Source organism: Oenanthe melanoleuca, chromosome 2, assembly GCF_029582105.1.
Source record: "Oenanthe melanoleuca isolate GR-GAL-2019-014 chromosome 2, OMel1.0, whole genome shotgun sequence".
NCBI classification, from domain to species: Eukaryota; Metazoa; Chordata; class Aves; order Passeriformes; family Muscicapidae; genus Oenanthe; species Oenanthe melanoleuca.
The window spans coordinates 39,840,954-39,866,617 of NC_079335.1; the positions used below are offsets into that span (position 1 = coordinate 39,840,954).

The 25,664-nt window shown below is 35.3% G+C and overlaps 1 protein-coding gene across 3 annotated transcripts in view; it reads left to right on the forward strand.

Annotated features, from left to right (window-relative positions):
* PCMTD1 (protein-L-isoaspartate (D-aspartate) O-methyltransferase domain containing 1) overlaps positions 1 to 23,886 on the forward strand; it is a 40,699-nt gene extending 16,813 nt beyond the window's left edge. For 2 of the 3 annotated variants that reach the window (XM_056483101.1, XM_056483102.1), the window contains exons 2-6: positions 569 to 991; positions 4,930 to 5,032; positions 16,432 to 16,603; positions 18,134 to 18,257; positions 21,201 to 23,886. In XM_056483101.1, the coding sequence (XP_056339076.1) occupies positions 685 to 991; positions 4,930 to 5,032; positions 16,432 to 16,603; positions 18,134 to 18,257; positions 21,201 to 21,571 (1,077 nt within the window). In that variant the 5' untranslated portion in view covers positions 569 to 684 and the 3' untranslated portion in view covers positions 21,572 to 23,886. Of the gene's footprint in view, positions 1 to 568; positions 992 to 4,929; positions 5,033 to 8,353; positions 8,449 to 16,431; positions 16,604 to 18,133; positions 18,258 to 21,200 lie in introns of those variants that run through there. The other variant, XM_056483103.1, reaches the window with a different exon arrangement.
* The last annotated feature ends 1,778 nt before the right edge of the window (positions 23,887 to 25,664 follow it).

Sequence of the window (25,664 nt, forward strand, 5' to 3'; positions counted from 1 at the left end):
GGCTTTCCTGTTTTGATTACAGAAGAGACCAGTGTGCCATTGTATCTGCACTAATATTTAGTTTTGTCTCAAAAGTAAACCATCTGAAAAGCATCTCCTGGACATCATCCCTTACTGGGACTTGTTTCTCCCCATGGGGTGATCTTAGACCATGGAAACCAATTTTCTTTCAAAATTAGCTAAGTTGGTACACGCTTCAGCTGCTATTGGACACTTAGTTCTCAGGATGGGACTAGAACTTACCCAAGGGCAGCTGCTGTCCCATCCATGTCCCCTCAAATATATAAGCATGAATTGTTCTTAGCACTGTAGTGTTTGCAGTGCCTAGCTAGGAGTGCAGCACAAGGGTTTGCATAATGTAGACAGCCTGTGTTGACATACTAAGACAATGTTTCTCATTTCTGAGTTAAAATCTGAGGGGCAGAATTTTGATTGAATACTAGCTGTCCTGACGCTTAGTTTTACTTCGTAAAATTACCCAGTACTAACAATATTTCATTAGCTGCTAATAATTGTTAATTTCTTTGTCTTTCGAAACTCAAGTTATGTAAATGTATCTGTTTTGCAGGATTAACTTGTGATGTCCTTCTGAACAGCTGAGACTCCATTACATACATATAGTTTTGGGAAAACTCTCCTCCTAATGTATTCTGCAAACTAATTGAATTACCACAGAAGTTCAGCATGGGAGGAGCTGTGAGTGCTGGAGAAGACAACGATGACTTAATTGATAACTTGAAAGAAGCTCAGTACATTCGCACCGAGAGTGTGGAGCAAGCCTTCAGAGCAATTGATCGTGGTGATTATTATCTGGAAGGATACAGGGACAATGCTTACAAAGACTTGGCCTGGAAGCATGGAAATATACACCTGTCAGCACCTTGCATTTATTCTGAAGTCATGGAAGCACTGAAACTTCAGCCTGGATTGTCTTTTTTAAATCTGGGTAGTGGAACCGGATACTTGAGTACAATGGTGGGATTAATATTAGGTAATTATTAATATTAGGCAACCTGAATATTTTTGTTCAAGTACAGTGGGTTTGCATATTTCAAAAGATTATGCAAGCCCTGTAAAACCTTACTATTACTTCTTTAACACTGAAAGTACCATATGTAAGGCTGTCTGTTTGGGATGTGTTGTTAAAATATAGTTTGTTATTTACAAGCAGTTCTCTGATGCTGTAGTTTGGTGACATTTCATAGATGTTTTGGAAGAGGCAGTTTTTCATGCATTCTGTAGAGTAAAATTCTCACTTGAAAGGGAACAATCCTTATTGTTGTTTAAAAGAGAAAGGTAGAGTGGAACAACTTTTTGAAGACTAAAATTTTCATCTGCATTTGCACTCTCTTTGTGCCTTTACTGTAGGTTACTGTTTTGATCTTCAGTTTATGGAGAGGAAAATCTGAATTGTAGAGGCTGATTCTCTTGAAGAAACTTAACTGAGGAAAAAATCTGTGTCTGTATGCAAACGGTTACTTTAAAATAAATTTCATCAGGTTTTAGTGAGAAAATTTTGGGATGTTGACTGATGAGACTTTTTAATTAGGTCCGTTGGTTTTCTAAAGAATTTTACCATACTAGCACTGTGTTTTTTCTTGTTCTCAAATACATTTTCTATATGAAAAAAGATGGAACTAAATATAGTTGCCTAAATTGAATTTTAAAATCTGGAGAGAAAAATGCATTAAATCTGCTCATGCCCAACATATAGATTACAGAGCAAATTCACCAACAACTAATTTTTTTACAAATAATTTTATTGCATAAAACTGCTGTAGTTATTTTAATGTGAATTTATCATAGATACCATATTATATTGACCATATTACATGCAGTTTTTCATTGGTTGCAGAAATCTTGCTGACAGGTAATACACAGATCTTGCTTACGTTTATTTATATACAAAACTAAGGTGTTAAGAGTCGGTTTATTTTCAATTAATTTATTTACTTTCTATCATGAGCTCTTATTTATTGGAAGGAACAAATTATGGCTAAATAGTGCATAAAAACGTCATTTGCTGGTATCTGCAGTATCATTTGTTCTAATAAATACTAATAAATAAGAGATTCCACTGTTTTGTGGAAACAGGAATTATGGTCATTCAGAGGTAAAAATAAGGTAAAGCTGTCTACTCTCTTAGAGGGTTGCTTTTCTCTGTTTGGAGGCGTTTCTAATTGAGAGTAGATATTTTAAATTGCATTGTAATATTTTAAGTTCAGTATTAAAATAATTAGTAAATATTGCATAATTTTTTCTTTAAAATGTTTCTTCAGGGTAGCAACTAATGGTACTTTTTTATTTGTCTTGTGGAAAGCTTTGTTACTTCGTTATTCTTTCTTAACTACTATGTTAAAAAAAAAAAAAAAGAAATTTATATTTATTGCACTTGATTCTGTATATTGCATTTGTATCTCTACTTAACCACGTTTGAGTGGCTGTTCAGTGTTCCTGGGTTTGACCTCTTCGTATCAAGCAGAATTTGTATCCTTCAGAGTAGTGTATGCAGAGTTGAGGGAATTAAACAGGAAAAGACTTGTCTTCTACAAAGGATGAGATTGGCTCTTGAGGAGCACAGTTACCCTACAGTTGTTCCCAGAAAGGCAGCTCAGGTGCTGGTAGTCCTTTGCAGGGCTTGAGCAGCAGCTGCCCAACTACTTAGAGAAGCAGATTTCCCTTGTTTTGGAAACTGTAACCTGTCACCAAAGTCTTAGTGTTGTAATGTGTTTTGAGTTCTAGGCAGAGGCACAGAACATATAAATGCAATTTATGTGCCTTTATTTTCTTACTATACTCCTGATAAAATTAGTTACATATAATAATTCTGCTTTAGTGTTTGTTTTAAACCAGGGAGCAGTTGCTTTAACAAAGAAAAATAAACAGATGTAGTTTTCTGACAAATAAGCCACATTCATTTTTAAAAGCTCACTTTTTTTTTTCAAACCATTTTTAGCATACACTGCAGTGAGGAGCAGAACCATGAGGGTTTTGACAGGAATTGGGTATCTTTCAATTTGACAATGTAGTGAGTAATGCTTCTGCCACATTGGCAGTGTCAAAATGACTAGGTTAAATTATCAAATAATTTGAAACTATGATCACTTCTAAGTATAGCAACATACTAAAAAGAGCGCACACCAATGCACAGAGATTAAATTAACTGTTGCTGGTACTGTTAAAACGTAAATGAAGTTTTGACTAGGTGGTGGAATTGCTGTCTCACTATGCTGAAAGAGGCCAGTTGATTAAGAGAGTGGTGGTGAAGTTGGTTTCACATTTTTAGAATAGCTGACTGCTTACATGTCCAGCTGTGACTTTCCCAGTGAAAGAAGAGAACACGTTTCTCATCTTTCCATTTAAATTACAGATACTGTGGTGTATGATGATGTGGTAGTGTTCTGCATTCATAGTTACAATTTCAGGTTGTCGGATCAACTAACACTTGAAAGATGTTTTAGTTGTTTTCAAAGTTAGGGACTCGAAGGAATGTACATGTGAAGTTTTGGACAGATGATGTTTATGCATTTTTAATTTACTTCAAATTTTGAGATTAAAGGAATTTTGGTTAGTTTTTAGATAAAGAAAACATACCTTGAATGCTGCTATGTGCTGTAGAGCTGTTAGAAACATCATAGGCTATTATGGTGCAAGAGAATATTAGGCAAACAGCTGGAAAGGGGTTGCCTGTGCCAATGGTTTTCTTAAAGTGATGAATAATAAAATGAATTTACAGTAAAAATGAATGTCAGCAGGAGGTAAATGTTATCACAAGTTCTAAGAACATCCCTTGGATGATAGCTAGCTCTTGCCTATAAGCACTGCCAGTGGTAACCTAGTGGATAGCTTTTATTTCATCCAGCAGAAAATGTTCTAAATTATGTTAAGAGATGCAGTTATTGATCAGGTTAATGGTACAAAGCTATATGCTATATTTTTGTTGCAGTAAAACAAAACCTCTCTTATCTGTGTCCTAGAAAAGACAAATACAATTCTGTTTCACTGGAGTAACATCATGGAATTAAATATTTAGGAAAGATTTAGAATGCAGTAGAGGATATAAATATAAGTTTTGTCTAATCTTATCGATGTTTACTTTCCCTGTTCCCCTTCGCTCTCTCTTTTCCAATTCTATGCTCCAATGACTAAAGACCCTGGGCTATGAGTGCATGTTAAATTTAGAATCCTTACGGCAAATGCGACTGTCTGATTTAGATTCCTTCCTGATATGGATAATCCTCATAATACTGTCTCATGATTTCTTCTTGTTCCTGAAATATAGCATTAACTTTTGACACACAATTTGACTTGAAATTATTCTTGGGTTTGATCACAGGAAGGCAATACAGTTGTGATGGGATTGTGATGACTGAACATGATGTATGGGCAATTTCACTGTTTTAGGTGGAAATTAATTATTATTAATAACTGAATCAGGAACAAATTTCAGATTTTGCAACCTGCAAAATAGAAGAGCATATGTGGCTAAGGGATATAATCCCCAATCTCTAAATTGTCAAAAGATAAAGTTGGCCATAAGAAAGCTTCAAAATCGAAGTATCAAAACACAGACTAAATTATAATTTTTATTTGTTGTATTCCAAGAAGGCAGTATTTTGAAAAAGAATTTGCTCAGACTGACTTCAGTGTAGTCAGCTTATTTTCTGCATGCTTATAAATTATAAAGAACATTTGTTCTGTAATTGTTTTGTTATATTTGTCCTGGTTCTTTTATCGAACCTTTGGCCTTTTACCTTCCTCTTTAAGCACTGGTAATGCAGATGCAAAAAATAATTTTGTCTAGCAGTGTTTGGAGACTTCTGTTTTATGTGTTTTTAATGTTTTCACACTTTAGTGCTGTTCCATGCAGTTTTTCTGTGCTTAGAAAAGAAGCATCACAAAAACATACCATGCTATTTTTATTTACAGGACCTTTCGGGATAAATCATGGAATAGAGCTTCATTCAGATGTGGTAGAATATGCCAAGGAAAAGTTGGAGAGCTTCATAAAATACAGTGATAGCTTTGATAAGTAAGTATATAATTTGTCTGGCTTGCTTTGCAATAACATTTTTGGTTTTAAACTCAGTGTGTCATTGCTTATGAGATTAGGGATGGGAGGAGAATGGCATCACACAACCAAAACCTAGAACTTCCAGTTTGTGGCTGTACGTCATGTGGTAAGTTGAGACTTAAGAAAGCACTCTCTGGAAGTATGGGAGTATTTCTCCTGTGCAGTGCTTAGCAAAGTGGATTTTTCTGCATTTTGGCGACGGGTATAGGTGCACAGACTTGTGTGTATGTGCACATACATGCATATATACACTTGGGAGAGTGACATGACCTGTGGTTGTCTTTGCATGTGTAGACCAATTTTATCCATTAAATGAGTTTTTGTTATGTAATTTTACATAGTCTCTCTGTACAGTATTAGCTTTTTTCTAATCTGCTCCTGTTGATCTCTACATGAGTGATTTTTTTCTGATTGCCTTTGTTTTCTTCCTGAAGAGATGGACTTAAGAGTATTCATCTGTGCTTGTAGCGCTGCTCATTTTTACTTCTGGGTATAACTCTGTGTTCCAGGGCTTTGAACCTGATTGCTTCTGCTTACTCAAAAATTTTTTTATTATTATAAGTTGACCTGAGAGAGTATTGGGGGTGTCTGCCTCAGTGGAAGGGAAAGCGAGGTTCTGGCTAGGGCTGCCTTTCGTTAAGACTTTTTCCTTGCAGGCAATAAATTCTCCAACAGTGACTATAAGATAACTTCTGGAAATGCAGAAAAGCTTTTGAATTGTAGGAGTAGCCTAAAAATTGCACATCTACACCTCTTTCTTCCCCTATGGGCAGCAAAGAAAATTCTTGCTATCCTTTTACCTGTGTAATGTGCTGCCATGTTCTTAATTATGTTGTCTGGAGCTCAATCCACTTTTTTCCCAAACCCCAAACTTCAGGAGCTCGTGTCTGACCACTAGCCTTTTTCTTCATGCTCCTAAGTAACAGAAGAGTATCATCCTGTGTCTGAAGTCAATTCTGAAAATCTGATAACTGGCTAGGTTATTTTAGTACTGTGTTAGCCCAATAAAATAGCACAGGAAAATATGCATATCTTTCATTACTATTGTCTTAATACAGGCATTTCTGTTGGCTGAGGTTAATCTATAACGCAAGCTAGAACAAACAGAAATGGATTCCATGAGCGGCTTTATGATGCAATTTATGTGTCTTAACAAAATGTGTGTGACATAGGGTCATTTGTGATCACTACTAATACTGCATTAATGGCTCTGTTACCTTAGATGTACCTGCTAGCCAGTGAATTCCTGCACATACACTTGTGCATTACTGTAGGTGTCTGTACAAGACATGCTAAAGCTGGTTTTGATTGGATTGTCTTTCCAATCAGGAGATAGGTTTATGTACAGAAATTAAAAGAAATTGGGGTAGCAATGAAGTTTTGTCATTATTGAAACAAAATTTGATTAGGATAGTTTAGTAAATGAATAGCAGAACACTGTGGGTGTTGGTTATACTTTAAAACATGTAAAAACTTGAAATAAAACTGTTAAATATGATGTAAGCAAATATCAGTGGTGTATGTTTTTGATACAAATGATACATCACTCATGAAAGTGCTTTTTGATAAAATCTGCGTGTAAAGCTGCAGTGCAGCTAAGATAATGGTTGCCTGGTTGGATTTTGTTTTGGGGGGAATTTCCAAGTTGTCTGTACAGCTGATTCTGGCTGACTACTTTCTTTGTAAATATTATGGATTTTAATGTAGTTAATGGAGATGTGTGTTTTTTCCTCTTGTAGGGTTCTTTTGTATTCATTTTTAGTATCGTAATCTTGAAATCATTGTTAATATTGTATCTTGAATTTTAAGCTGACTCTCAAAGTAATGTTTTTTGGCTCAGTGATTCTGGTTTTGCTTCTTGTTTCAGTAACTTTTTCCTGCATCTTCATTTATAAGTGATATTTATCTGAAGTTACAGGACTGCAGCATCTGAACTTAACTGCTACTTTGGTCAGCTTAATATTTGGCTGAAAGACAACCCAGGGAAGAGGTGTGCAGTGTCTGTCTGCTGCTGATCACTGGTGTATTCCAAGCAGGAGTCCTCACTGTTTGACAATAGTTTACATCGCAGACTGTTATGAATGAAGTTAATTAATTGTCTCAGTGAATGTGTGTATGAAAAATAATTTTTGCTTCACCGACAGCCTCTAACAGGGTACCCACAAGGCATAAAAAGCACAGAGATCATGGTGTGTGTTCCTGGCAATAATGGACTTATGCAAATAGGAAATTCAGTAAAGCTTTAGTTTGCCACTTCCCTGCATTCTTTCTTTAGTGTATTAAGTTCTGCAGTCTGATCTGAATGTTCTAAGCATTCTGCTTTTGAAACAAAAACCAGAACTTTAAACATACGGGTAGGTACTTGGAGAGCTTCAGCGTGGATCATAATTAAACCTTTTGTAGCTTTGTTCCTTTGCTTGGAGTAATAGGCCATTGGTTTTGCACCTGACTTTTTTTGTAAAGCTTGGATCATCATGATCTAGATGGATTCTTGCCTAAAAACAAGATGGAATATTGTTTTGATGCCATTTGTATGGGGGGATGTTCCAGTGCTGTGTGATAGTTTAACTTGCTTTTTTGATTTCTGATAATAATGTTGAAGTACAATTAAAAGTTTATTTTCCTATGATTCAGGTAAGGTACTTCACCAGAGACCTGACAGTGTATAAAATTAGCATGTCCAGAAGGATTTGAGGCTCTTTCTCAGCCTGAAGAAAGGGCTGTCTATCTCTGATAGCTGATCTTAGCCCAGTTTTGGCCTTCATCAGAAGAAGAGTTCTCAGTTACCTATTTCAAATAATATCAGCAATTACATGTATCTGTATCCATATTCCACCAATCTATAAAAACAGTTCTCCTCTAAATGGAGGTGGAGTTGTGCATTCTGAAAGATAAAATGCTGCCTTGATTTACTTGATGATGTATGTTTGCCAGTAAAGCAAAGGAGAAGTTCTTTCTTGAAAACATCTGAAACTTTCATGACGGTAGAGGAACAAAGATTTTAGGTATAGACTAAGGAAAGTTCTTTGAGTCTGAAATATACGTAAGGCTCTCTTTCATTCTTGAAACCTTCAGAGAATGCATGCCAATTAAGGGGAAAAGAATCATTCCTTAAGAAGGCTCTATCTAAAACACATATGTTCAAGTACCAGGCCCCGCTTCACCTGTTTATTGAAGGGGAATGTGTTGTCTTTTCTGCTCCCATTCAACTTCTAGACATAGAATATCCTGCTCGAAGAGAGAGCCACAGGGCAAGGCTAGGTTGCCCATCTTCTAGCACCCTATCAAAGCCCAAACCTGGGTAAGCTGGTGAAGTCCCTGCTGTGAAAGAGAATCACCAACCCTTCTCAGGAGCAAAAGAATCCACTTCAATGGTAAGTGACAAGAACCCCTAGTACTAATTCTGGGATAACTGTTATGGGTGGAACTTCTTCCTGAAATCCTGTAGTAGATTGTGTTGGCATTAAAGAACAGTAAAGAACATCTTCCAGCACAGTATATTTCTACATTGAAATGTAAGGCTACTGGTAGGATTCTAAAGGCTCACTTTTTAAATTAAATTAGGTTTGAAAGGCGAATCCCTAGTGTATGCACGAAGAAAAATAGAGCTTCTTCTTGCTGGTCAGCTGGCTAGTGATTTCAGTAAAAATCTATGGAGGAAAGGCAAAATGTCTACAAAACTTACTGTTGGCTTTCTCAGTTTAAATCTTACTGATAACTTAATTTCAGGTAGTGTAAATAATGCTTTTTTAGAGGGCAGTGAATTCTTGTTGAGATTTAATCTAATCAGAGCAACACAGGCAGTGGGATTCTTTGATGCCAAAGGTTATGTTAGACAAAAAGGGAAGGAAAATAGGGGTTTGAAACATAGTCTTTTTTTAATTTATTTAGATGTACGAGGGAAGTAATACTTCTCATTCTTCACCTTGTAAACCAGAAGGCTCCACAGACAATTGAGTATACTCTTACCTGGGAGGAACTATACCTGCCTTTTCCAAGTATTTGATAGTAACAAAAAATGAATATTCTTCCTTTTAGAACAACAAGTAAAATACCTTTTATAAATAAGTCCAGTCTTGTACACTGCCTTTGGAAATCTCTTATGTCTACAAGTTTTGATAGTACTTAAAATTCTTCTTACCTCAAAACATGTGATGACAGTACTTGGTGTATGGCTCCTATAAAAACTGTTGTTTCACATAAAAACAGAGTAGAAAATACGACTTTTTAAACATATAAAATCATTTTCTGCTTCAGTAAAAATAGGAAATACTTTTCTAGTTTTTGTTAACAGACAAATCTTTCTCTAGACTTTTTCTATGGATATCATAGGGCCTTGACAATAAACTGAACTGACAGATTTTTTTTCTTGCTTCCCTATGCCCATTCACTTTTCTCAAGATTCTCTGTGGAATTGCCTAAAAGTATTCCTTCAGTATTAATTTGCATTTTGCTACCAAAGTTTTGATATAATATAATGAAGTTATATTATTAAATTGTTATTAACTAAATTATTAAATTATTATATTATTAAATTTTGTAAATCTGTGTTGAAGGAAGAGTGTCATGAGTCATAAGTATTTTTAAGAACCGGTGTTTGACTTTTTCTTCAGAAGTGATTAAATAATGTGCTTTGGTCCATCCACTCAATAAAACTGCTGAGAATATCAGAAATCGTGAACAAGATAGCTAAGAAGTAAGACAGATTTATTTAGATATGGAAAACTGACAAGTACAAGTGAGGTAGAGATACAGATTTCCCACTATGCCTGTAGCATTGCCTGGAAGCTGAAAAAGTGTCCAGGATAAAAGTATTCAATAGAAATTTTACCAGCGTCACTTTTGGCTATTTCTGTAATGCTGATTAAAGTTGCTGTTGTAATTGGATGTAAGGGACTTAAAATGAGATCTGTGATGAGAGCTTTTCAAAGATTAAATTTTTAAATTTGTTTTTTTTCTAGTATTTCTAGTGTACATGCAAGAGGTATCAACAACACTGATGGATGAAAGGTGTGCAACTTCTCAGCAAAACCTCCTAGAAATACATAAATGTGCATTTCTACAAAAACCAAAGACTAGTTCAGAGAGGTTGGAAAAATACTTAAATGAAATGGAATGAACAATGGAGAAGGAACTAGAGGAAAGGTGGGAAGAGCTTGCCATCTTGCTTGCTCTGATACTGCCTCACTTTACAGGAAAAGAATTAATACTCTAAAAATTGTTACCTTTGTATCTGACTGGTGTTAGCTCTAAAGCATTTTCACAGTCAAGTGAAATGAGAGAGACTGAGTCATAGAAATAAAAAAGTATTTCATTAATCTTTTGTATGTTCTTGTGGCATATTATATCACATAAAGCCATATGAATGTTCACCTTCATCTGTTGTCTTCAAAGAAGAAAAGGTTTGAAACCTGAAAAATTTACTAAATTATTTGAAAACTTGTTCAAAGTTTCTTTCAGTGAATACATCAGTGTTTAAAAACTAGGTTCTAGAAATGCTTGGAGTATGATTACTGGTTTAGGAAGTTCTTGGATATAAAGGAAGCTCTGACATTTTATTCTTAATGAAACTGCACAAGGAAGCCACACCTTTCTAGGTTAAGTGATATGTAGCTTTTCAGTCTGTATCTTCAAGTCAGCACAGGATGTCACTTTGCAGCTGCTGTAGCTTTATACACCAGTTTTTGGGTTTGTTTCTCTTCACCAACAAATGTGCCAGAACTGGTGAGGGTTTTTTCCTTCTTTCCTTTCTTCTGCCATCCTGAGGAGTCCATTTTTGGAAAGTATGGCCAGCAGTATATTAGAGCTAGGACAAAAATGTGTTGGTATGATTAGATCACTCATCACAGTAAGGAAAATTGTTTAATGTTTTATCACATTTTCAGACTCTGCATATTTTGCAGATTCTTTTCAATGTCTGGTTATTAATGTATTTGATGGTTTAAGGGTAGTTTGATATAAAGCTAATTCCATGAGTTCTTATGCTGGATTTACTATTCTGTTTTGAAATATTTATTAAGATAAGTTATGTTTTAGAATATTTTTCCCACAAAGACTTGTGTGAAATTCTTTCTTCTAATGTAGTGTCACTGTAGTTCACATGACAAATGTTAACAACTTGCCAACCTTTTCTTATACATTATTAAAGTTGAAAGTAGTCCTTTATGCCCTAAATTTAAATAAATTTAAATAAATTTCCCATTGGAAGGGAATTACTTAAAGCAGTTTGATGGTACTGAATGTGAAGTTGGGCTTTTTAGAGTTTTGAGTTGACCAGCCAAGGGAAACGTGTGTGCATGGGCAAAAAGCATACTAAATTCATCCTGATACGGGTTTTCTTTCTATAAGGGCTGTGAACAGTAAGCTGAGAGATGCGAGTGTGGTTAGTGATTATGGGGATAGGCAGAAGTGTACTGCCAGCTGATATTTTGATTTGAGTGTTGTAGTTGAGAGGTGTAAAATGTAGCTGGAGTGGTGCTGGTTTTAAGAACTAAATGATTCTTCTCTTAGCAAAAACAGTTTTAAGTGGTTCCCCAGTATTGCATCTTTTAATCTCATAACCTGTTTTAACATTTCCTTCAGATACAAATCTGTGGATGCTGACAGGTTTTTTTGTTCCCTTCAGATTACTTGATATTTTTCTCCTCATTGATCTTGTTCTTTTTTTGAAGAATCAAGTGTTTACCACTTAAGACAATAAAAAAGGAGACAATCCATACCTCCTTGCACCTAATTTTGTCTTCACAATATATCAGCATAACATCCTGCATTCATGGAGGTTGTATAGGTAGAAGAGCTTAGCCCGTGTCCTGTACATATTCAGAGCTGGAAGTAATTAAAGGTAGGGTTCATGGGTGAGTATTATATTAGGACCAAGCAGTGAATCCCTTTGTAAAAAATCCCTGGCTACTAGGGAAGTTTAGTGCTATACTCTCCTGTTTCTTTGTTTAGTATTTTGCTATGACAGATACACTAGATTGGTGGATATGGATACAAGAGCAACAAACTTAACCTTAGATCTTTGCTGTAAGGGTTTTAAATGGTTGTTTATTTTATTACAGTAGTAATACTTTGTGTTGCTATTTATAGGGAATCTTAAAGACATGGGCAGTTACAATCTATTACTTGAAAATTTTCTTAAGTTTCTTCAGCAAAGGCAAAAACTCAGGTGTGTTTCTTTGTTTTTTTTTTTTTAAATTTATCTGGAAGAAATGTATCTTGGCCATGTTGAGTACAAATGTGAAATGCCCATTCCATGCAAAAGTCTTACATGCTTGAAGCTGCTTGGTTGTCTTGGGCCATTGCTACATGTGATCTGTGTGTGCATAAATTTATGCTGTGGGAAGTGTTTGTTTAAACAGAGATTTTCTGTTGCCATGTTCTTGGTAATGGGAATTCTTACTAATTTTCTGTATTCTTGGTCTCTTGTAATCAAGATAGCAGATTCAACTGAAGAACCTGAAGTGACTAAACTTTTCCAGATAGTTCCAGCACTTTTTCCCCTTCCTTTTGTTATCTGATGTGTGAAATAGGTTTTTTTTTCATGTTACCAATGTAATACTTTGTAAAACCACTCTGGTCTCATAGTAGAGGTGAACACACATTAAAGAATACTTGGCAATTCCTAGTTGCATTTCAGCTTAGAAATAAAAAAAATATTTAAGTGAAATAGTAGCTCTTCTTTATAGTTACATGACATGTTTGTCAATACTGCATGTTAGTGGAATAAATGATTTTATTTTCATCAATATTAATAAAAGATAGCTCAGTTTAACACAGAATGAAGAATACTATCTGGTCGGCTTTGATACCCCAGATGCAATAGGAACAAAATAAACTTTTTGGATGTAGCGACAATTAGTACTAAAGAACTGGAGTTTGATTGGTTTGAAATGGAACTTGACCTAATATGGTTGATACTACTTTCCTACTGTCAGACTAATATGCTTGCAATGCACCTGGTAGGTATTCTTAATATGAAATACTTCCTTGTATTTGTAGGACCTTTGTATTTAAATTTTAAATAATTTCCTGATCAATTGGTGGGGTCTCATACACTTGAGTAAAACCAATCTAAACTTTACTTTTTTTGAAAATTACTTAGGCATGTTTGCAGAAGAACTTTTCAGAATTATACATCAGTCTGTGTTTGAAGGTCGTCTCTTATTATTGGACTGGATAAATACAAGAAAATGGTACATACCTTTATCAGCTCTTTCTGCTTCAGAGGTGTGTGTATAATCAAAATCATTTTAACATTCAGAGATCTGGGCAAGAGTCTTGCTGCATCACTAAGTAAGAGTGTTTCGTAGGAGTGTGGAGGAGCAAGATCCACTATTCTACAATTTAACTAGTCCATGAAAAGTCCATGGTGCTTTACTAAATAGGAAAGTGGTATGCTTTTCTTGTACTTCTGGTATATCTGGTATGAGTCACTGTTCATACCCTAACACATGAAACAGTTATTTCTGAATAATTATGTGAGAAGCACAAATGAAGAGGGATTGGCTTTTAAACAGGCATGTTGTTGTTATAAGAGACACTTTATCACCATTTCCTCCCTTTTCTTCTACCTTTTTTTACCTTCTGAATAACAGGGTACATTTGGCAGTTTCTGAACTAGCATCATACCAGCATCTAGCATACCAGTTCAGGCCAGCTGGGGGTGAGCATTGCATGGCCAGGTGAGCTGATTAGAAGTAATTTTTCATCTGAGATGGATTAAAGAGGTGTCTTCAGAAATTACATGTAACCTAGTCCATAAAGTGTTGAGTTTGGCTATGGGAAATGAGTATGTCAGGAAGATCACCTGTTAATAGACTGGGTTGAAACTGGCTGAAAAACTACATGTAAGAAGGTATTCTTTGAAGTAAATGGAATCATAAATGAACAGCTGTTTTAGTCATGAGCTTTGTGTCTTCACAAAACTCTACTAATAGTGTGGAGGGATTAGAGTCCAAACAAAGTGCCTATAGTCAGAGTTGGTCTCTAGTGCTTAAGCCATCTTACTCTTGCAGGTGTATTGGGAAGTTGCTTCTGTCTTTATTTGCACTTTGTGCCCTTCTGGTTGCATGCTGCAGAGCTAAGTGACAAATTATCTTCAGCTTTTACTATATTAGTAAAGACTACTGTGGATTTTTTTCCCCTGAGCTCATGTATAGAGTATTTTGTGTCTTTTGTTTTGTTGTGTCTTGGACGGTTTATTGTTCCTCCTTGTTTGAAGAGACAGTAACCAGTATTCATGAGATATTTAAGGTGGTTTCTAGTAGAGAAAACAGGATTGTCTGGTAATAAATCTGGTAGGTTTTAGAGAAGCATTATGAGAAGACAGGTTGTGAAAGCTGTGGGAGGTAAGCAGGGAGGGAAGCCATCTTCATTTTTCTAAAACTAAGGGACTGTGTCAAGATTTAAAACTGCATTTTGGAAAAGTACCATATTCGTCCTCTCCCTCCCCCTTCCCCCTTCCTCTTTTACTTTTTAAGCCCACAAAAGTACTTTGCTCAAACTTTCAAATTAAGTCGGTGTGATAATGCTTGATTTAAACGGTAGGCAATCTGAAAGGAAAAATAAATTACCTGATCGACCTGTATGTAGAATATAGAAAATGTAGGAAAGAACATGGTAGCTCAAGTGCTTGTGAAATGAGATCTACTTCTTCAGCAGATTGATAAGTGTCTTGGATTTCATTTTCTTCCCAGCATTTAGCCTTGTCTAATGTATTTCTAGATCTTTCTGTGTTAATCTGGAATTATTTCAATCACCATTCAGGCCGGTCTAGCTTCACCTTCTCAGTTTTGTGCAACAAGGCAATTTATCCCTACTCCACTTCCATCTCCCTTTTTTCTTTTCAACTGACCAGTGTTGTTTGTAGCTTTTTTTTTTTTTTTCCCTCCTCTCTGGATTTGGAAGAGAAAAAACATGGACTGTTAACCACAAGAAGTGCATGAGAGAGAACCATGCAGTAGTTTTTAAAAGATTCTGAGGTCTATCTGGACTACTGAAAGAAAGAAGCATTGGAGCATTTTCAAGGTCAAGCATCCCATCTAGCAGGGAAAAATACACTTCCAGCAAAAACTTAAATTTCCTATTTTGTTAATGGCAGCACTCTAGATCAGAAAGTCAGCCAAGCCTTACAGGCTTCATCCCTAAGCAGTGAAAGCTGCCAACTTTACTGTAGCTGAAAAAATATTGATTTGGGTGTTGTCAGGTATTGTACTGGGATTTGCTAATGCTAGCCAAGCAAACAGAAGAATTACTTTAGATTGACAGTCAGCCATAAAGTTCATAAAATGCCTACATGTATTTGAAGTTCTTAGGAAAATTCATTCCTTCTGGATGCTCTTTGAGATGTGTTGGACTTTAATGCTGCCAGATGAAGTTTATGAACTTCTTCATGCAACAACAAGGATGTTAGGTTTTATGTAATACTTTTTTTGAAGAGAACTATAAATCCTTTCTATGAGCTACTTTGTAACCTCTCTTCTTATAGATAAAGTGCTTGGGGAAGATGTACAGTTATTCACTCAAGGAATTTTTTACAAAATGGTAAATTTTATTGTGTTAACAGCTGAAGAAGAAACATGCTTCAGAGATTTAAAAAATGTCAAAAAATAACAGTATTGTGGAGAATTTATGCAGCTTTAGCAATAAAGTACTGCCCTTTATGTTTTTTCCTTTGGTATTTTATGCAGTGGCAGAGAACACTTACAATCCTTGCAACTTGTCCACTAAGCTAAAGTCCACTAAAATGCAATTGTATAACTTCCATTTGCTGATGAAAATGAGATGTTTCTGAGATAACAATTTTTTGTTTATTTGTTTTGTTTTGGTTTTTTTTTTTTGCTTTGCATGTGGCGAAAAAAAAAGTCAGACTTTTCCATTGAATTCTTTTTGGGGAAAAGTGGATTGGGCTCAAGGTGGAAAATTGGGAGGTAGAGGAAAATGAGTCTTTAAAAAGACCCTAACTGATAGAAAATGGAGGGAAGTAATAGGAAATGAGACTTTTCAATGTTTATTCAACAGCCTATTCAACATTGTTAATAAATATACTGTTTTAATGGCACTTGTACCATAGGGCTTAAGATTTCTTTGTATGAATCTACTTGCTTGTAGAAGCTTTCTCTGTTTTGTATAGTACATAACTGTAACTGCTTAAGAGTTTTTCTTCAGTGGTCCTTGATGTGGCAGAAAAAGACCAGATTACTTTGAAAGTAATGTCTTAATATAAACTTTTAAATTATGTATGCTTATCATTCTTCATGATATGAGATATTTTTCTGTCTTTATCTGGACTGGCTTTTCTTAAAAATTCTCATTTGAAATGTGTCCCCTCTTTCTTTTTTTCTTCTTCCCCTTAGATTTGAGTTCTGTGAACCTGCCTTTGTGGTTGGTAATTGTTTGGAAATAGCCTCAGACAGTCATCAATATGACCGGATTTACTGTGGAGCTGGAGTCCAGAAAGACCATGAAAACTACATGAAAATTTTATTGAAAGTTGGAGGCATTTTAGTAATGCCTATAGAAGATCAGGTGACTTAGTGAAAATTTCCCCTTTTTTTTCTTGTAGTATGAGAAATATGTAATTTAAAGAATGCTTTTGAGTATATATTTGACTAAGTTAATGTTCAACTAATGATACCTTGATTCGGTGTATTGTTGCAGTTAAGCAGATACTAATCTCTTTAATGAAGTCTTGAACTGTTTTCCCTTAAATTTGTAGGAGAGTATCAATATCCTTGTTGGTTTTAAAAAAGTCTGTTTCATACTATTTCCTGTGTGTTATACCAGAACTGCTTTGAAATCTCCCTGCCACACAAACATTTTCAGTCAGTACTTCAAAACAAAGAAACCACCTCTAAACCAGGGGAATTGATTTCAAAGAAGACAAAATAAATGTGATGAGTGGGAAGTTGCGAGGGGAGGAAAAAAATAAAACCGAATGAAAAATATGTCTATATTCGTAGAAGTTTTCTGTGTTGCTTTTCCATGTTAGATTTAAAGCTTTTCAGACAGGGACATATTATTTTAATAATACTTCGCACTTTTATCACTTTTCATCCTTAGACCTCAAAAGGCTTCTCAATGGTAAGTATTATTCTCCCTGTTTTACTAAGAGGGAAATTGAGAAAGGCACATCATGTGATTAAAGTTGATGTCTTCCTAAATACAGATAATTACTAAAATGCTTGTTGATAAGCATGTTAGTTACTTTCAAAAAAGAATTCTCACATTATCTATCTGCTTTCTTAAAATACCAAAGGGATTTAAGCATAGCCTGCATGATTGTTTCATAAATAATTTAATTATCAGTTGAAATTGATGGAATCCAGCTTAAAAGTAATCACAATTTAAGAGAAATTAAAATTGTGACTATTTTTTTTCCCTTAAATACAAATGGATAGGGACTTAGAGCGTGTAAAGCGTGAGGAGCAGCTACAAGATCTGAGATAATCTAGCTTGCTGAAAAACGCCAAGGAAATGTTTAATTGCTGTTGTCTTCCTGGAGGAGTGGAGAATTTACTTGGTAGACAGGAGTCCAGCTCTCCTCCCAGTTGCACAGCATACTGAAAGAGCATTACAAATTGGCAACATGGGAGGTTTCTGCCTTAATTTCTACAAATAAGGAAAAGAGGTTTTCATAGTAAGAATGGTTGAATACTACAGTAGGCTGTCTAGACAGGTGAGGAATTTCAGTCCTCAGTCTTTTTTCACTTAATCAAAAATGCTTCTGATTTAACTTGGAAGTTGGTCCTGTTCAAGAGGTTGCTCCCAATCAAAAGTATTCTTTGATCTTTTAGAAAAATAAAAAACAAAACTTACCTTAGTTTTAACCTTAGAGCCTTAGTTTTCCAGCTGCATCTCTTCCCATTACTGAAGAGCCTCATTCAGTACTCTAGTGACCAAGTGATATTTCAAGGATTACCAAAGTCCTTTCTGTTCATAAACCAATTTTAATTCATTAATCTTGAAGCAAAACAAAATGTGTGTTTGAAACCAACCTGAATAGTATTGACTATGACAAAATTGTAACCACTGATTTATATTGATTTTGTTTTGCAGCTAACACAGATCTTAAGAACAGGACAGAACACATGGGAAAGTAAGAATATCCTTGCTGTTTCATTTGCCCCACTAGTGCAACCAAACAGAAATGACAACGGCAAACATGACACTGTAGGACTGCGTAAGTTTGTGCTCGCTCCCTTTGGCTTGTAGGGATGTTATGGTGCCTGATGTTGGAGGTCTGGAAGTTGAGAGGCTGTGCTGTAGAAACATTGCATTTAGCAAAGCAGTATCTCACTGATAGGTTTTTGTGTTCCTGTGCATGGTCTGTGTTGCTTCACATTTACTATTTTGAATTCAAGTGATAGAATTTTTCTGGTTTGTTTTTCCAGGCATCTTGTTATTTTAAGTTCAGCTTCTCTATTACAGCAATATAGACAAAATAGCCAGCTAATATTAGATTCCTCATAGTGCTAACTTTCTCGTGGTCTACCAGAGAAATTTTTTTTCCCCTCTTCTCCCTGAAATGGAAGGAAGAGGTCTAAACTGGTGCTGTGATATGATAGGATATTAGTAAGCCCAAATGTGCTTTATGGGTGTCTGCAGTGGACATAGTCATACCTAGCTGTTTGTTATTAGTCATTGGGATTGGCTTTCTAGCTGCAATGCTTTGAGCAGAGGTAGAAAGTGGCCTGGTTTCGGAACCAGCACATAAAGATATTTAGAAAGTCTTTTGAAGTACACCTGTTGCCAGATGGTAAGATAGGATGATAACGGGGAAGGAGAAAAAGCTGACAAAGAAAAGCATAGGGTTAAAATTTTCTGTCGGTGTTGTCAGGGCTAGGAGTAGAACACAGAGCTGTTGTAGCATGTGGGAAATTAAGTAAACACAGAGAGCCTAAAAGATAACACGCTTTAACTATGAGACTGGTATAAGCCCTTAAGGAGTTCAGAACGTTTTGCCTGTAACTGCTGATCTGGCTACTACTTTTGAGTGTGTGTGAGCTTGCTGTGATAGTTACTTTTACATTTTTTATGCAAAGTATAGAAGATAATTTCATTTATGTAATCTGTTTCCATGCAGAAATAATTTTTGTTGTCAAAATATTTGTTTTGAGCCCTCAGAAGTAATTTCCTGAAATTAATTTAATAATTCAAGATTTATTTTTTCTGTCCATCCATGATACATAGCTTGTGTCATATCTAACAATGAAATACAGAAGTGACTAGTCAAACTTTATAGTGATTTTATACAGTCTAATTTCCTAGAACAAAAGATGTTTTTCTAAAAATATTTCTAAATTTTCGGAATGAGGAGTGCAGACCATGGACGTTCAGAGCTGAACGGTAGTACAAGAAAGGTGTTTCTGTGTTATAATTTCAAAATTAATTTTTAGTGAGAAGAGGAAAAAATAACCAAATGCGGTATTGTTCACACTTAAAAGAAGAAAGTGCTAGAGGCTTGAAGTTGCACTGTAAACTGAGATCAGAGAGGCTTCTTTCCACTGCTCAGGCGGATCTGGTTTTATTTAAAAACTTCAGAATAAAGGACAAGTGTTCTTGTGGATGTGTTCAGTGTATATGGTAGGGTGTAAAAAGGTGAAGGGTGTAAAAAGGAGTGTGCTGAATCTCAGTAAATAAAATTTTTAGCTATTTTCTTTTTTTATAGTAGCTTTGTCTATTTGTTTCAAATCCGCAGACCTATAATTTATCTTAAAAGTTCAAAGTTGTTTAGTGGACATGCTTCTTCTATAAACTTTTGCCAGAGGTTGCAGATGTCATTACTTAGTAAAAATAGTCTGTGCCATAGTTTGGACAACCCTTGAATGCTTTCTGACACATATGTGCTGTTATATAGATAGACTAAAATAACTCTCATATGTAAAATATGGTCAGCCATGCTCAAAGTAGTCTTTTTTTTTTTTTTTGTAGAAAATTACAGAGATGGTGTTAAAATGTTCATTTTTTCAATGCAGTGATTTGTTAGGATGCAGTTCATTGATAGCAGACAAATGGAAATACATGGACAGTAAATATCCAAAATTTTGCATCCTGTCCCTCTCATTAAAAAATGCTTGCATTTGTTACAATTAGCATACAATCTGCAATCATGGTTTGTTTCACCTGAACTTATGTGTTCTGGGCGGCTAGATAGCATTTTGTTCTTGACTTTTGAGCTGATTGTATACTGAGGAAATGGGACTTTTTTTTACCTGTGTTAGTCTTAATTTCCTTTCTGTCTCAGATAAATAATTAGTCGGCAAGTGAAGTCATTGTATGTAACTATAGATCTTGTTTAAACTACATTGGGAGGTTTTATAGCTGAATGGATTTTCTGGAAGTGTAATTTTTTAAAATTACTTATTCAGTAACTTCTTCTTTGCTATTGTCCCTTTTAATTTTATGATGTTTTGTACAGCAAGGAAATTGACAAGTAAGAAACATTCAACATTGACTGGTGTACTTTTTGGTTTTGTTTTCCTTGAAATTAGCCACCCATAGCTCATCTAGAGCAGGTGTCCAGCAGCCAAGCAGTATTTTTCATCACCTGGTTATCATTGGAAAACACAGAGTTTTGGCTTTTTTCTTACTTGTTGGTTTGGGGTTTTTCTCCCTTTAGGACTTAACTAATTTTTGGTTCCTTTTCTGCTGCAAAGATACAGGGGGCTTATGTGGTTTGTTACCTGTGAATTAAACATGTCCCTCCCTCCCTATCAGTTAAATTAACAGGAAGTGAGCAGGAGAAGGAGGCAGAAGAAAGGCACTTGCCTAAACAAATGTGGCACAGGGGTAGAAATTGTTTTCCCACAACAGGATCAGTAAGTGGCAAGACATGCTAGGTGCTAAAAAGTGACAGTACTTGTTTTATAATTTCTTTAGTGATCTGTTCTTGCTTTCTCCTTCTCTTGCCCATCTGTCAAAAGACCTCTTTGTTTCCTGGACTGTGCCACAGGGTTTTTCAAGGTGACACTAACTAACCTCATGTCATTTGCATATTTTATCATTTACTAAAATTTCAACTGAATTGTTTTTGAACATTAGTCTGACTGCCTTGCAGCTAGTTTGGGATTGTTTTGCTAGAGGGAAATTTCACGTAGTATAACTTACTTTTCTTTCCTTTTAGCTCCATGTGCTGTTAGGAATCTCCAGGACCTAGCTCGAATATATATCAGACGCACTCTTAGAAACTTCATAAACGAGGAGATGAAAGCCAAGGGTATTGCTCAGAAGGCTCCTCCGAAACGCAAACGCCGGAGATGTCGGAGGCGTAGGATTAACACCTACGTGTTTGTTGGTAATCAGCTCATTCCTCAGCCTCTAGATAGTGAAGAAGATGAAAGAATGGAAGATGATAACAAAGAGGAGGAAGATAAAGATCACAGTGAGGCCTTGAAGCCAGAAGAGCCTCCTCGAAATCTGTTGAGAGAGAAAATTATGAGTCTACCATTACCTGAATCTTTAAAAGCATACTTGACCTATTACAGAGAAAAATAACTTGTTTTAAGTAGAAATAATTCCTACTGATAGTTCCTTTATTCTTGAAAATGTAGCATTTATTAAGAAGTAGGTGGACAAATTATTACTAGTCTTTCATCAAGACTGAAGTACAGCTATAAATGGTAACTTGTCTCTATCTTGTCTTTGCTACAAGGAAGACTTGCATTCGACAGTAGAATCCCTTTTTAAAAGTCTATTTTTCTTTAAATTTTCGAAATGCTGTTTTAACTCTGATAGAAATATATATTCCATTATGCAGCACTAATCAATATTTTGCATGGTAAGTCTTTTTTGGATCCCTTACAGATTTGTATTGATAAAAGGATGAGTAAAATTTTATATATGCTAAATAATTGGTTAAAAATGTGCATCTGACTTGATGAGCAATTTGTCTGTATTTATTACTATTAGGGAAACATTTTAAACATGCAGACACTTACCCTCTAATGTCCAAATCAGACCCTTTTAAAGTTTATTTTACTATGGCTTTGTTGCAATCATTATTACTATGTTGGTATAGATGTATTCCAACAACACAAGTGCAATAAATGTATACAGACACTGAATGAGCTGGCTTTAGTAAAATATGAAAATGCAAGTTCTGAAATGTCAGATGACCCTGCTACTTCTGCATTTATCTTTTGCCAAAAGATCTTGCAACAACTAACAACTAAGCTTCTCTCAGAGCCTTAAAGAAACACCATATTGAATAAGAAGAATGCTTACTTCAGCTCTGCTTATATTTAACTCCATTCTACACTGTCAGTATTTCTAACTAGAGGCAATTCCTCCTTTGTGGGAAGTATAGGACAGTATATTTTGTTTATTTCTAAAGCTCACAGCATTGAGTCAAAAAGTTTGGTAATTCAAGATTGTAATTTAGATTTCAGTCATCTATATTTACTGCTTTTAAGTAGAGGTAGAATTTCAACAAAGTTTAGTTTGTATTGCTTATTGGGATAGCTATAATAGTAGAAGTTAGAATTTGTTCAGCAAATGCACTTTAGTAAGTGAATTTTATACTTAACATGCATCTCCAAGAAGGTAGACTTGTGCCAGCCTATATTTTGTTTCTGAGCATGGCTCTTAGCACAAAAATATTTATAAAATCATATGCATCTTTTGGAAACCTAAGAGTAACAGTGCAACTGTGGGGACCCACAATAGTGCTGATTTAAATCCTTCAATGATTTTTCCTCTTCTAGTTGTGAAGTTATTTGCAGTTCTCATTTTTAACTTTGCTTTTACCATCTTAAATTCTGCATTCTATTGTAACATAACCATGAGGGTAAACAGTTTATTAAGAACTTGACATGATAGGTATTAAAAACCACAATCATTGGAAATGTGGAAATGTATGCTTGTTAAACCCACTGAAAAACATTCCCATTGAAATATCCCCCATGATGCATATTATAATACTGTTGACACTTCCTTTTGTGTAAAAAAAAAAAAAATGAACAAAATAATCACATATTTCTAAAGCAGTAAATGTTCCTATTCCAAATGTTTATAACCAACTAGTATTCATATGGTCTAGGAGTCCAATATTTACTTCAAAATGCATTAGCATTTTGTTGCATCTGAGAAGGAAGGTCAGGCACAATCCAGTAACACTGACTCTCTTTGGTGCATTTCATGCTGTAGTCCCTGTTTTCAAGGTACATCATAGTAATGTTTAAATGGAATTTCATGAAGGCCTGTTGTACCAGCATGTGGAGTTACTTTCCGCAATATATTTACCATATAACTAAGCAAAGGTATTTGAAATAAATATTCTGACTTTATTTTAAAACCAGGAAAACCTTATAGGAAGTAGTTTTCCAGAATAATGATACTAATAAAGTAATTGTGATGCTTCAGCTATAAGAATTGAACATAATCTTGTTTTAAATGGATTATTTTAGATGGAGGCAAAATAATCTGAAGTTTGAGATGTTTGTCTCTTCTTGGAATCTACATCCATGAGCTCAAGAATGAGATTACTAAATATTACTTAAGTACTTCAAGGACATTATACAGGATGCTTTTTGAGAATAAATTTCTGCATTCTTTCTTGCCTGTATACTTGGAAAAATGGACAGTGGATGACTTGTCATGAATCTTCAGTATGTAAGCTTTTTTTGGAGTCACTGAAAGAGAATGTTTCCTCTGTGTTTTATATGTGGATTTATTTTACACTCTTGAATTTATATTTACATAAATAAAAAGGTAGAAACGCAAATTAATTAAAATTTAATTTTTGCCATCTCACTTGATGATGGGGACATTGTTGCAATAAAATGGTTTTTTGTGGTTTCTGCTTGCTTGAATTTGTGTTTCTGTGGAAGTATTTTCAGTTATCTGGAAATTCAGGTACCAATTGTTTCATAATTAGGTCAGTAATCTCTTAATAAAGGCTATTCTTGAATTTCAGAAGTATATATTCTTGCTAAATTGTGAATTTTTGCAAAGATTGAAAGATGAGATTTTACTCATGACACAGGGAAAGCTATTTTGGTCCCAGCACTACTTTTGAAGTACTTGTGTGGAGAGTTTCCTCTGGAGAGCCCAGAAGCTAAACTTGAGCTATATAATGAAGAACATTTCCATATTTTGGGTTTTTTTTTCCTACATAGTGAAATTTCTGGTGGTTTTTTTTTTTTTTTTTTTCCTAATCCTCAGCTGAGCGGCTATCTGGGTCAAAACAAATAAGGAAAACTTGGAGGTAAGATCTGCAAGGGTGGTGAGCAACCAGTGAGTCACACTTCCTACTGCAACTCCTTCTTGATGAAGGTTTTTGTATTGCCAGTTAGAGGAAAGATTCAGGGTGGGTCAGGTAGGCTGATGAGCAGTGATCACTGTGAGGAAGGGTGTGATGAATTGGAACTTCAGGGGGGGTAATCTTTGGTCTGGATGAGGACCCAAGATCAGTGCAGTCTTTTCAAAAGATGTGAATTTTTAATCCCACATCATTGAGGAAAAACTGAGCAGCTGCCTCCCAAAAACTTGAAAAGAGCAATTTTCATTGCGGTGAGGCTGAACAGCTGTGCTTGGCTGAGCACCCTGTTGCTTGTTCAGGTGCTGGCAACTTAAGTCTAGTTTTGTTTTTTGGTTGTGGTTTGTTTGTTTTTGGTTTTTTTTTTTTAATCCTGTACTTTTTTCCTCTAAACTACTTTTAAAAACACATCTTTGCCTGTCAGTTTGAAAACAAATAGGGAATGCAATCAAATGTCCTGTGTTCTGATTAAAACTGTTTTAGCTCATTAAATATTTATCCATATGTCCTCAAGAGTGTCTCCTTCCATCATTCATGTAATTGAGTAAAACTGAAGGCTTTGTGATTTACTAACCAATTATGAAAGGTAAAGGGTTGGTGGTCTATGATCTTCTTAGAGGTGTATATACTTTAATGAGCTGCTACTTATTTTGACAACTCTTGAATCATGTATGAGGCATTTTCCATAAACTTGTTCTGAGAAGGTCATTGAAGTGTAACTGGAGCAGTGAAGCTTTAAAGGTGTGTGGGTTTTGAGATGTTCTAGTAAAACAGCTTCAGGAAAATTTAGATGACTGGCTTGATCAGTGCCTGTCTCAGTTCTGTAGCTTCACAGTGTACTTGTCAAGTTGTTGAATTACTCTGTTCAAGTAAAGCTGGCCTGTTTAGCTGCAAGGTCAATGTTTATGGTCAGTATGGAAGCAAGAATCTAATGCTAATTTAGCAGTGGTTATCAGCATGATGGTAACATTTTCTTTCTAGAGTTTTTTGTCATCCTTTTTATTCTGTGATGCTTAAAAGAGAATGGTCAGGGGAGTAGAGGGATCTGGGACATGCTCTGTCCTCAACTACTGCAAGCAAGGAATCTATGTAATACCTTGCTAGGGTATTTTGCAAAATACTTCCATGCTAGAAAGAAGCAAAGGCACTGCATTATTTTCTGCCACTTTTTTTTTCATGCATTCATGACTAGCCATGATTTTAGCATAAAGAGAAAACAGCAATACTAGAGGTGTCAGTACATGCTAAATGCTGGCAGTTTTTGTTTTATAAGCATTTTCTTTCCATTTTGATTGCTTTTTTTGTCCTGGCTGGAAAATAGTACACTAGGGT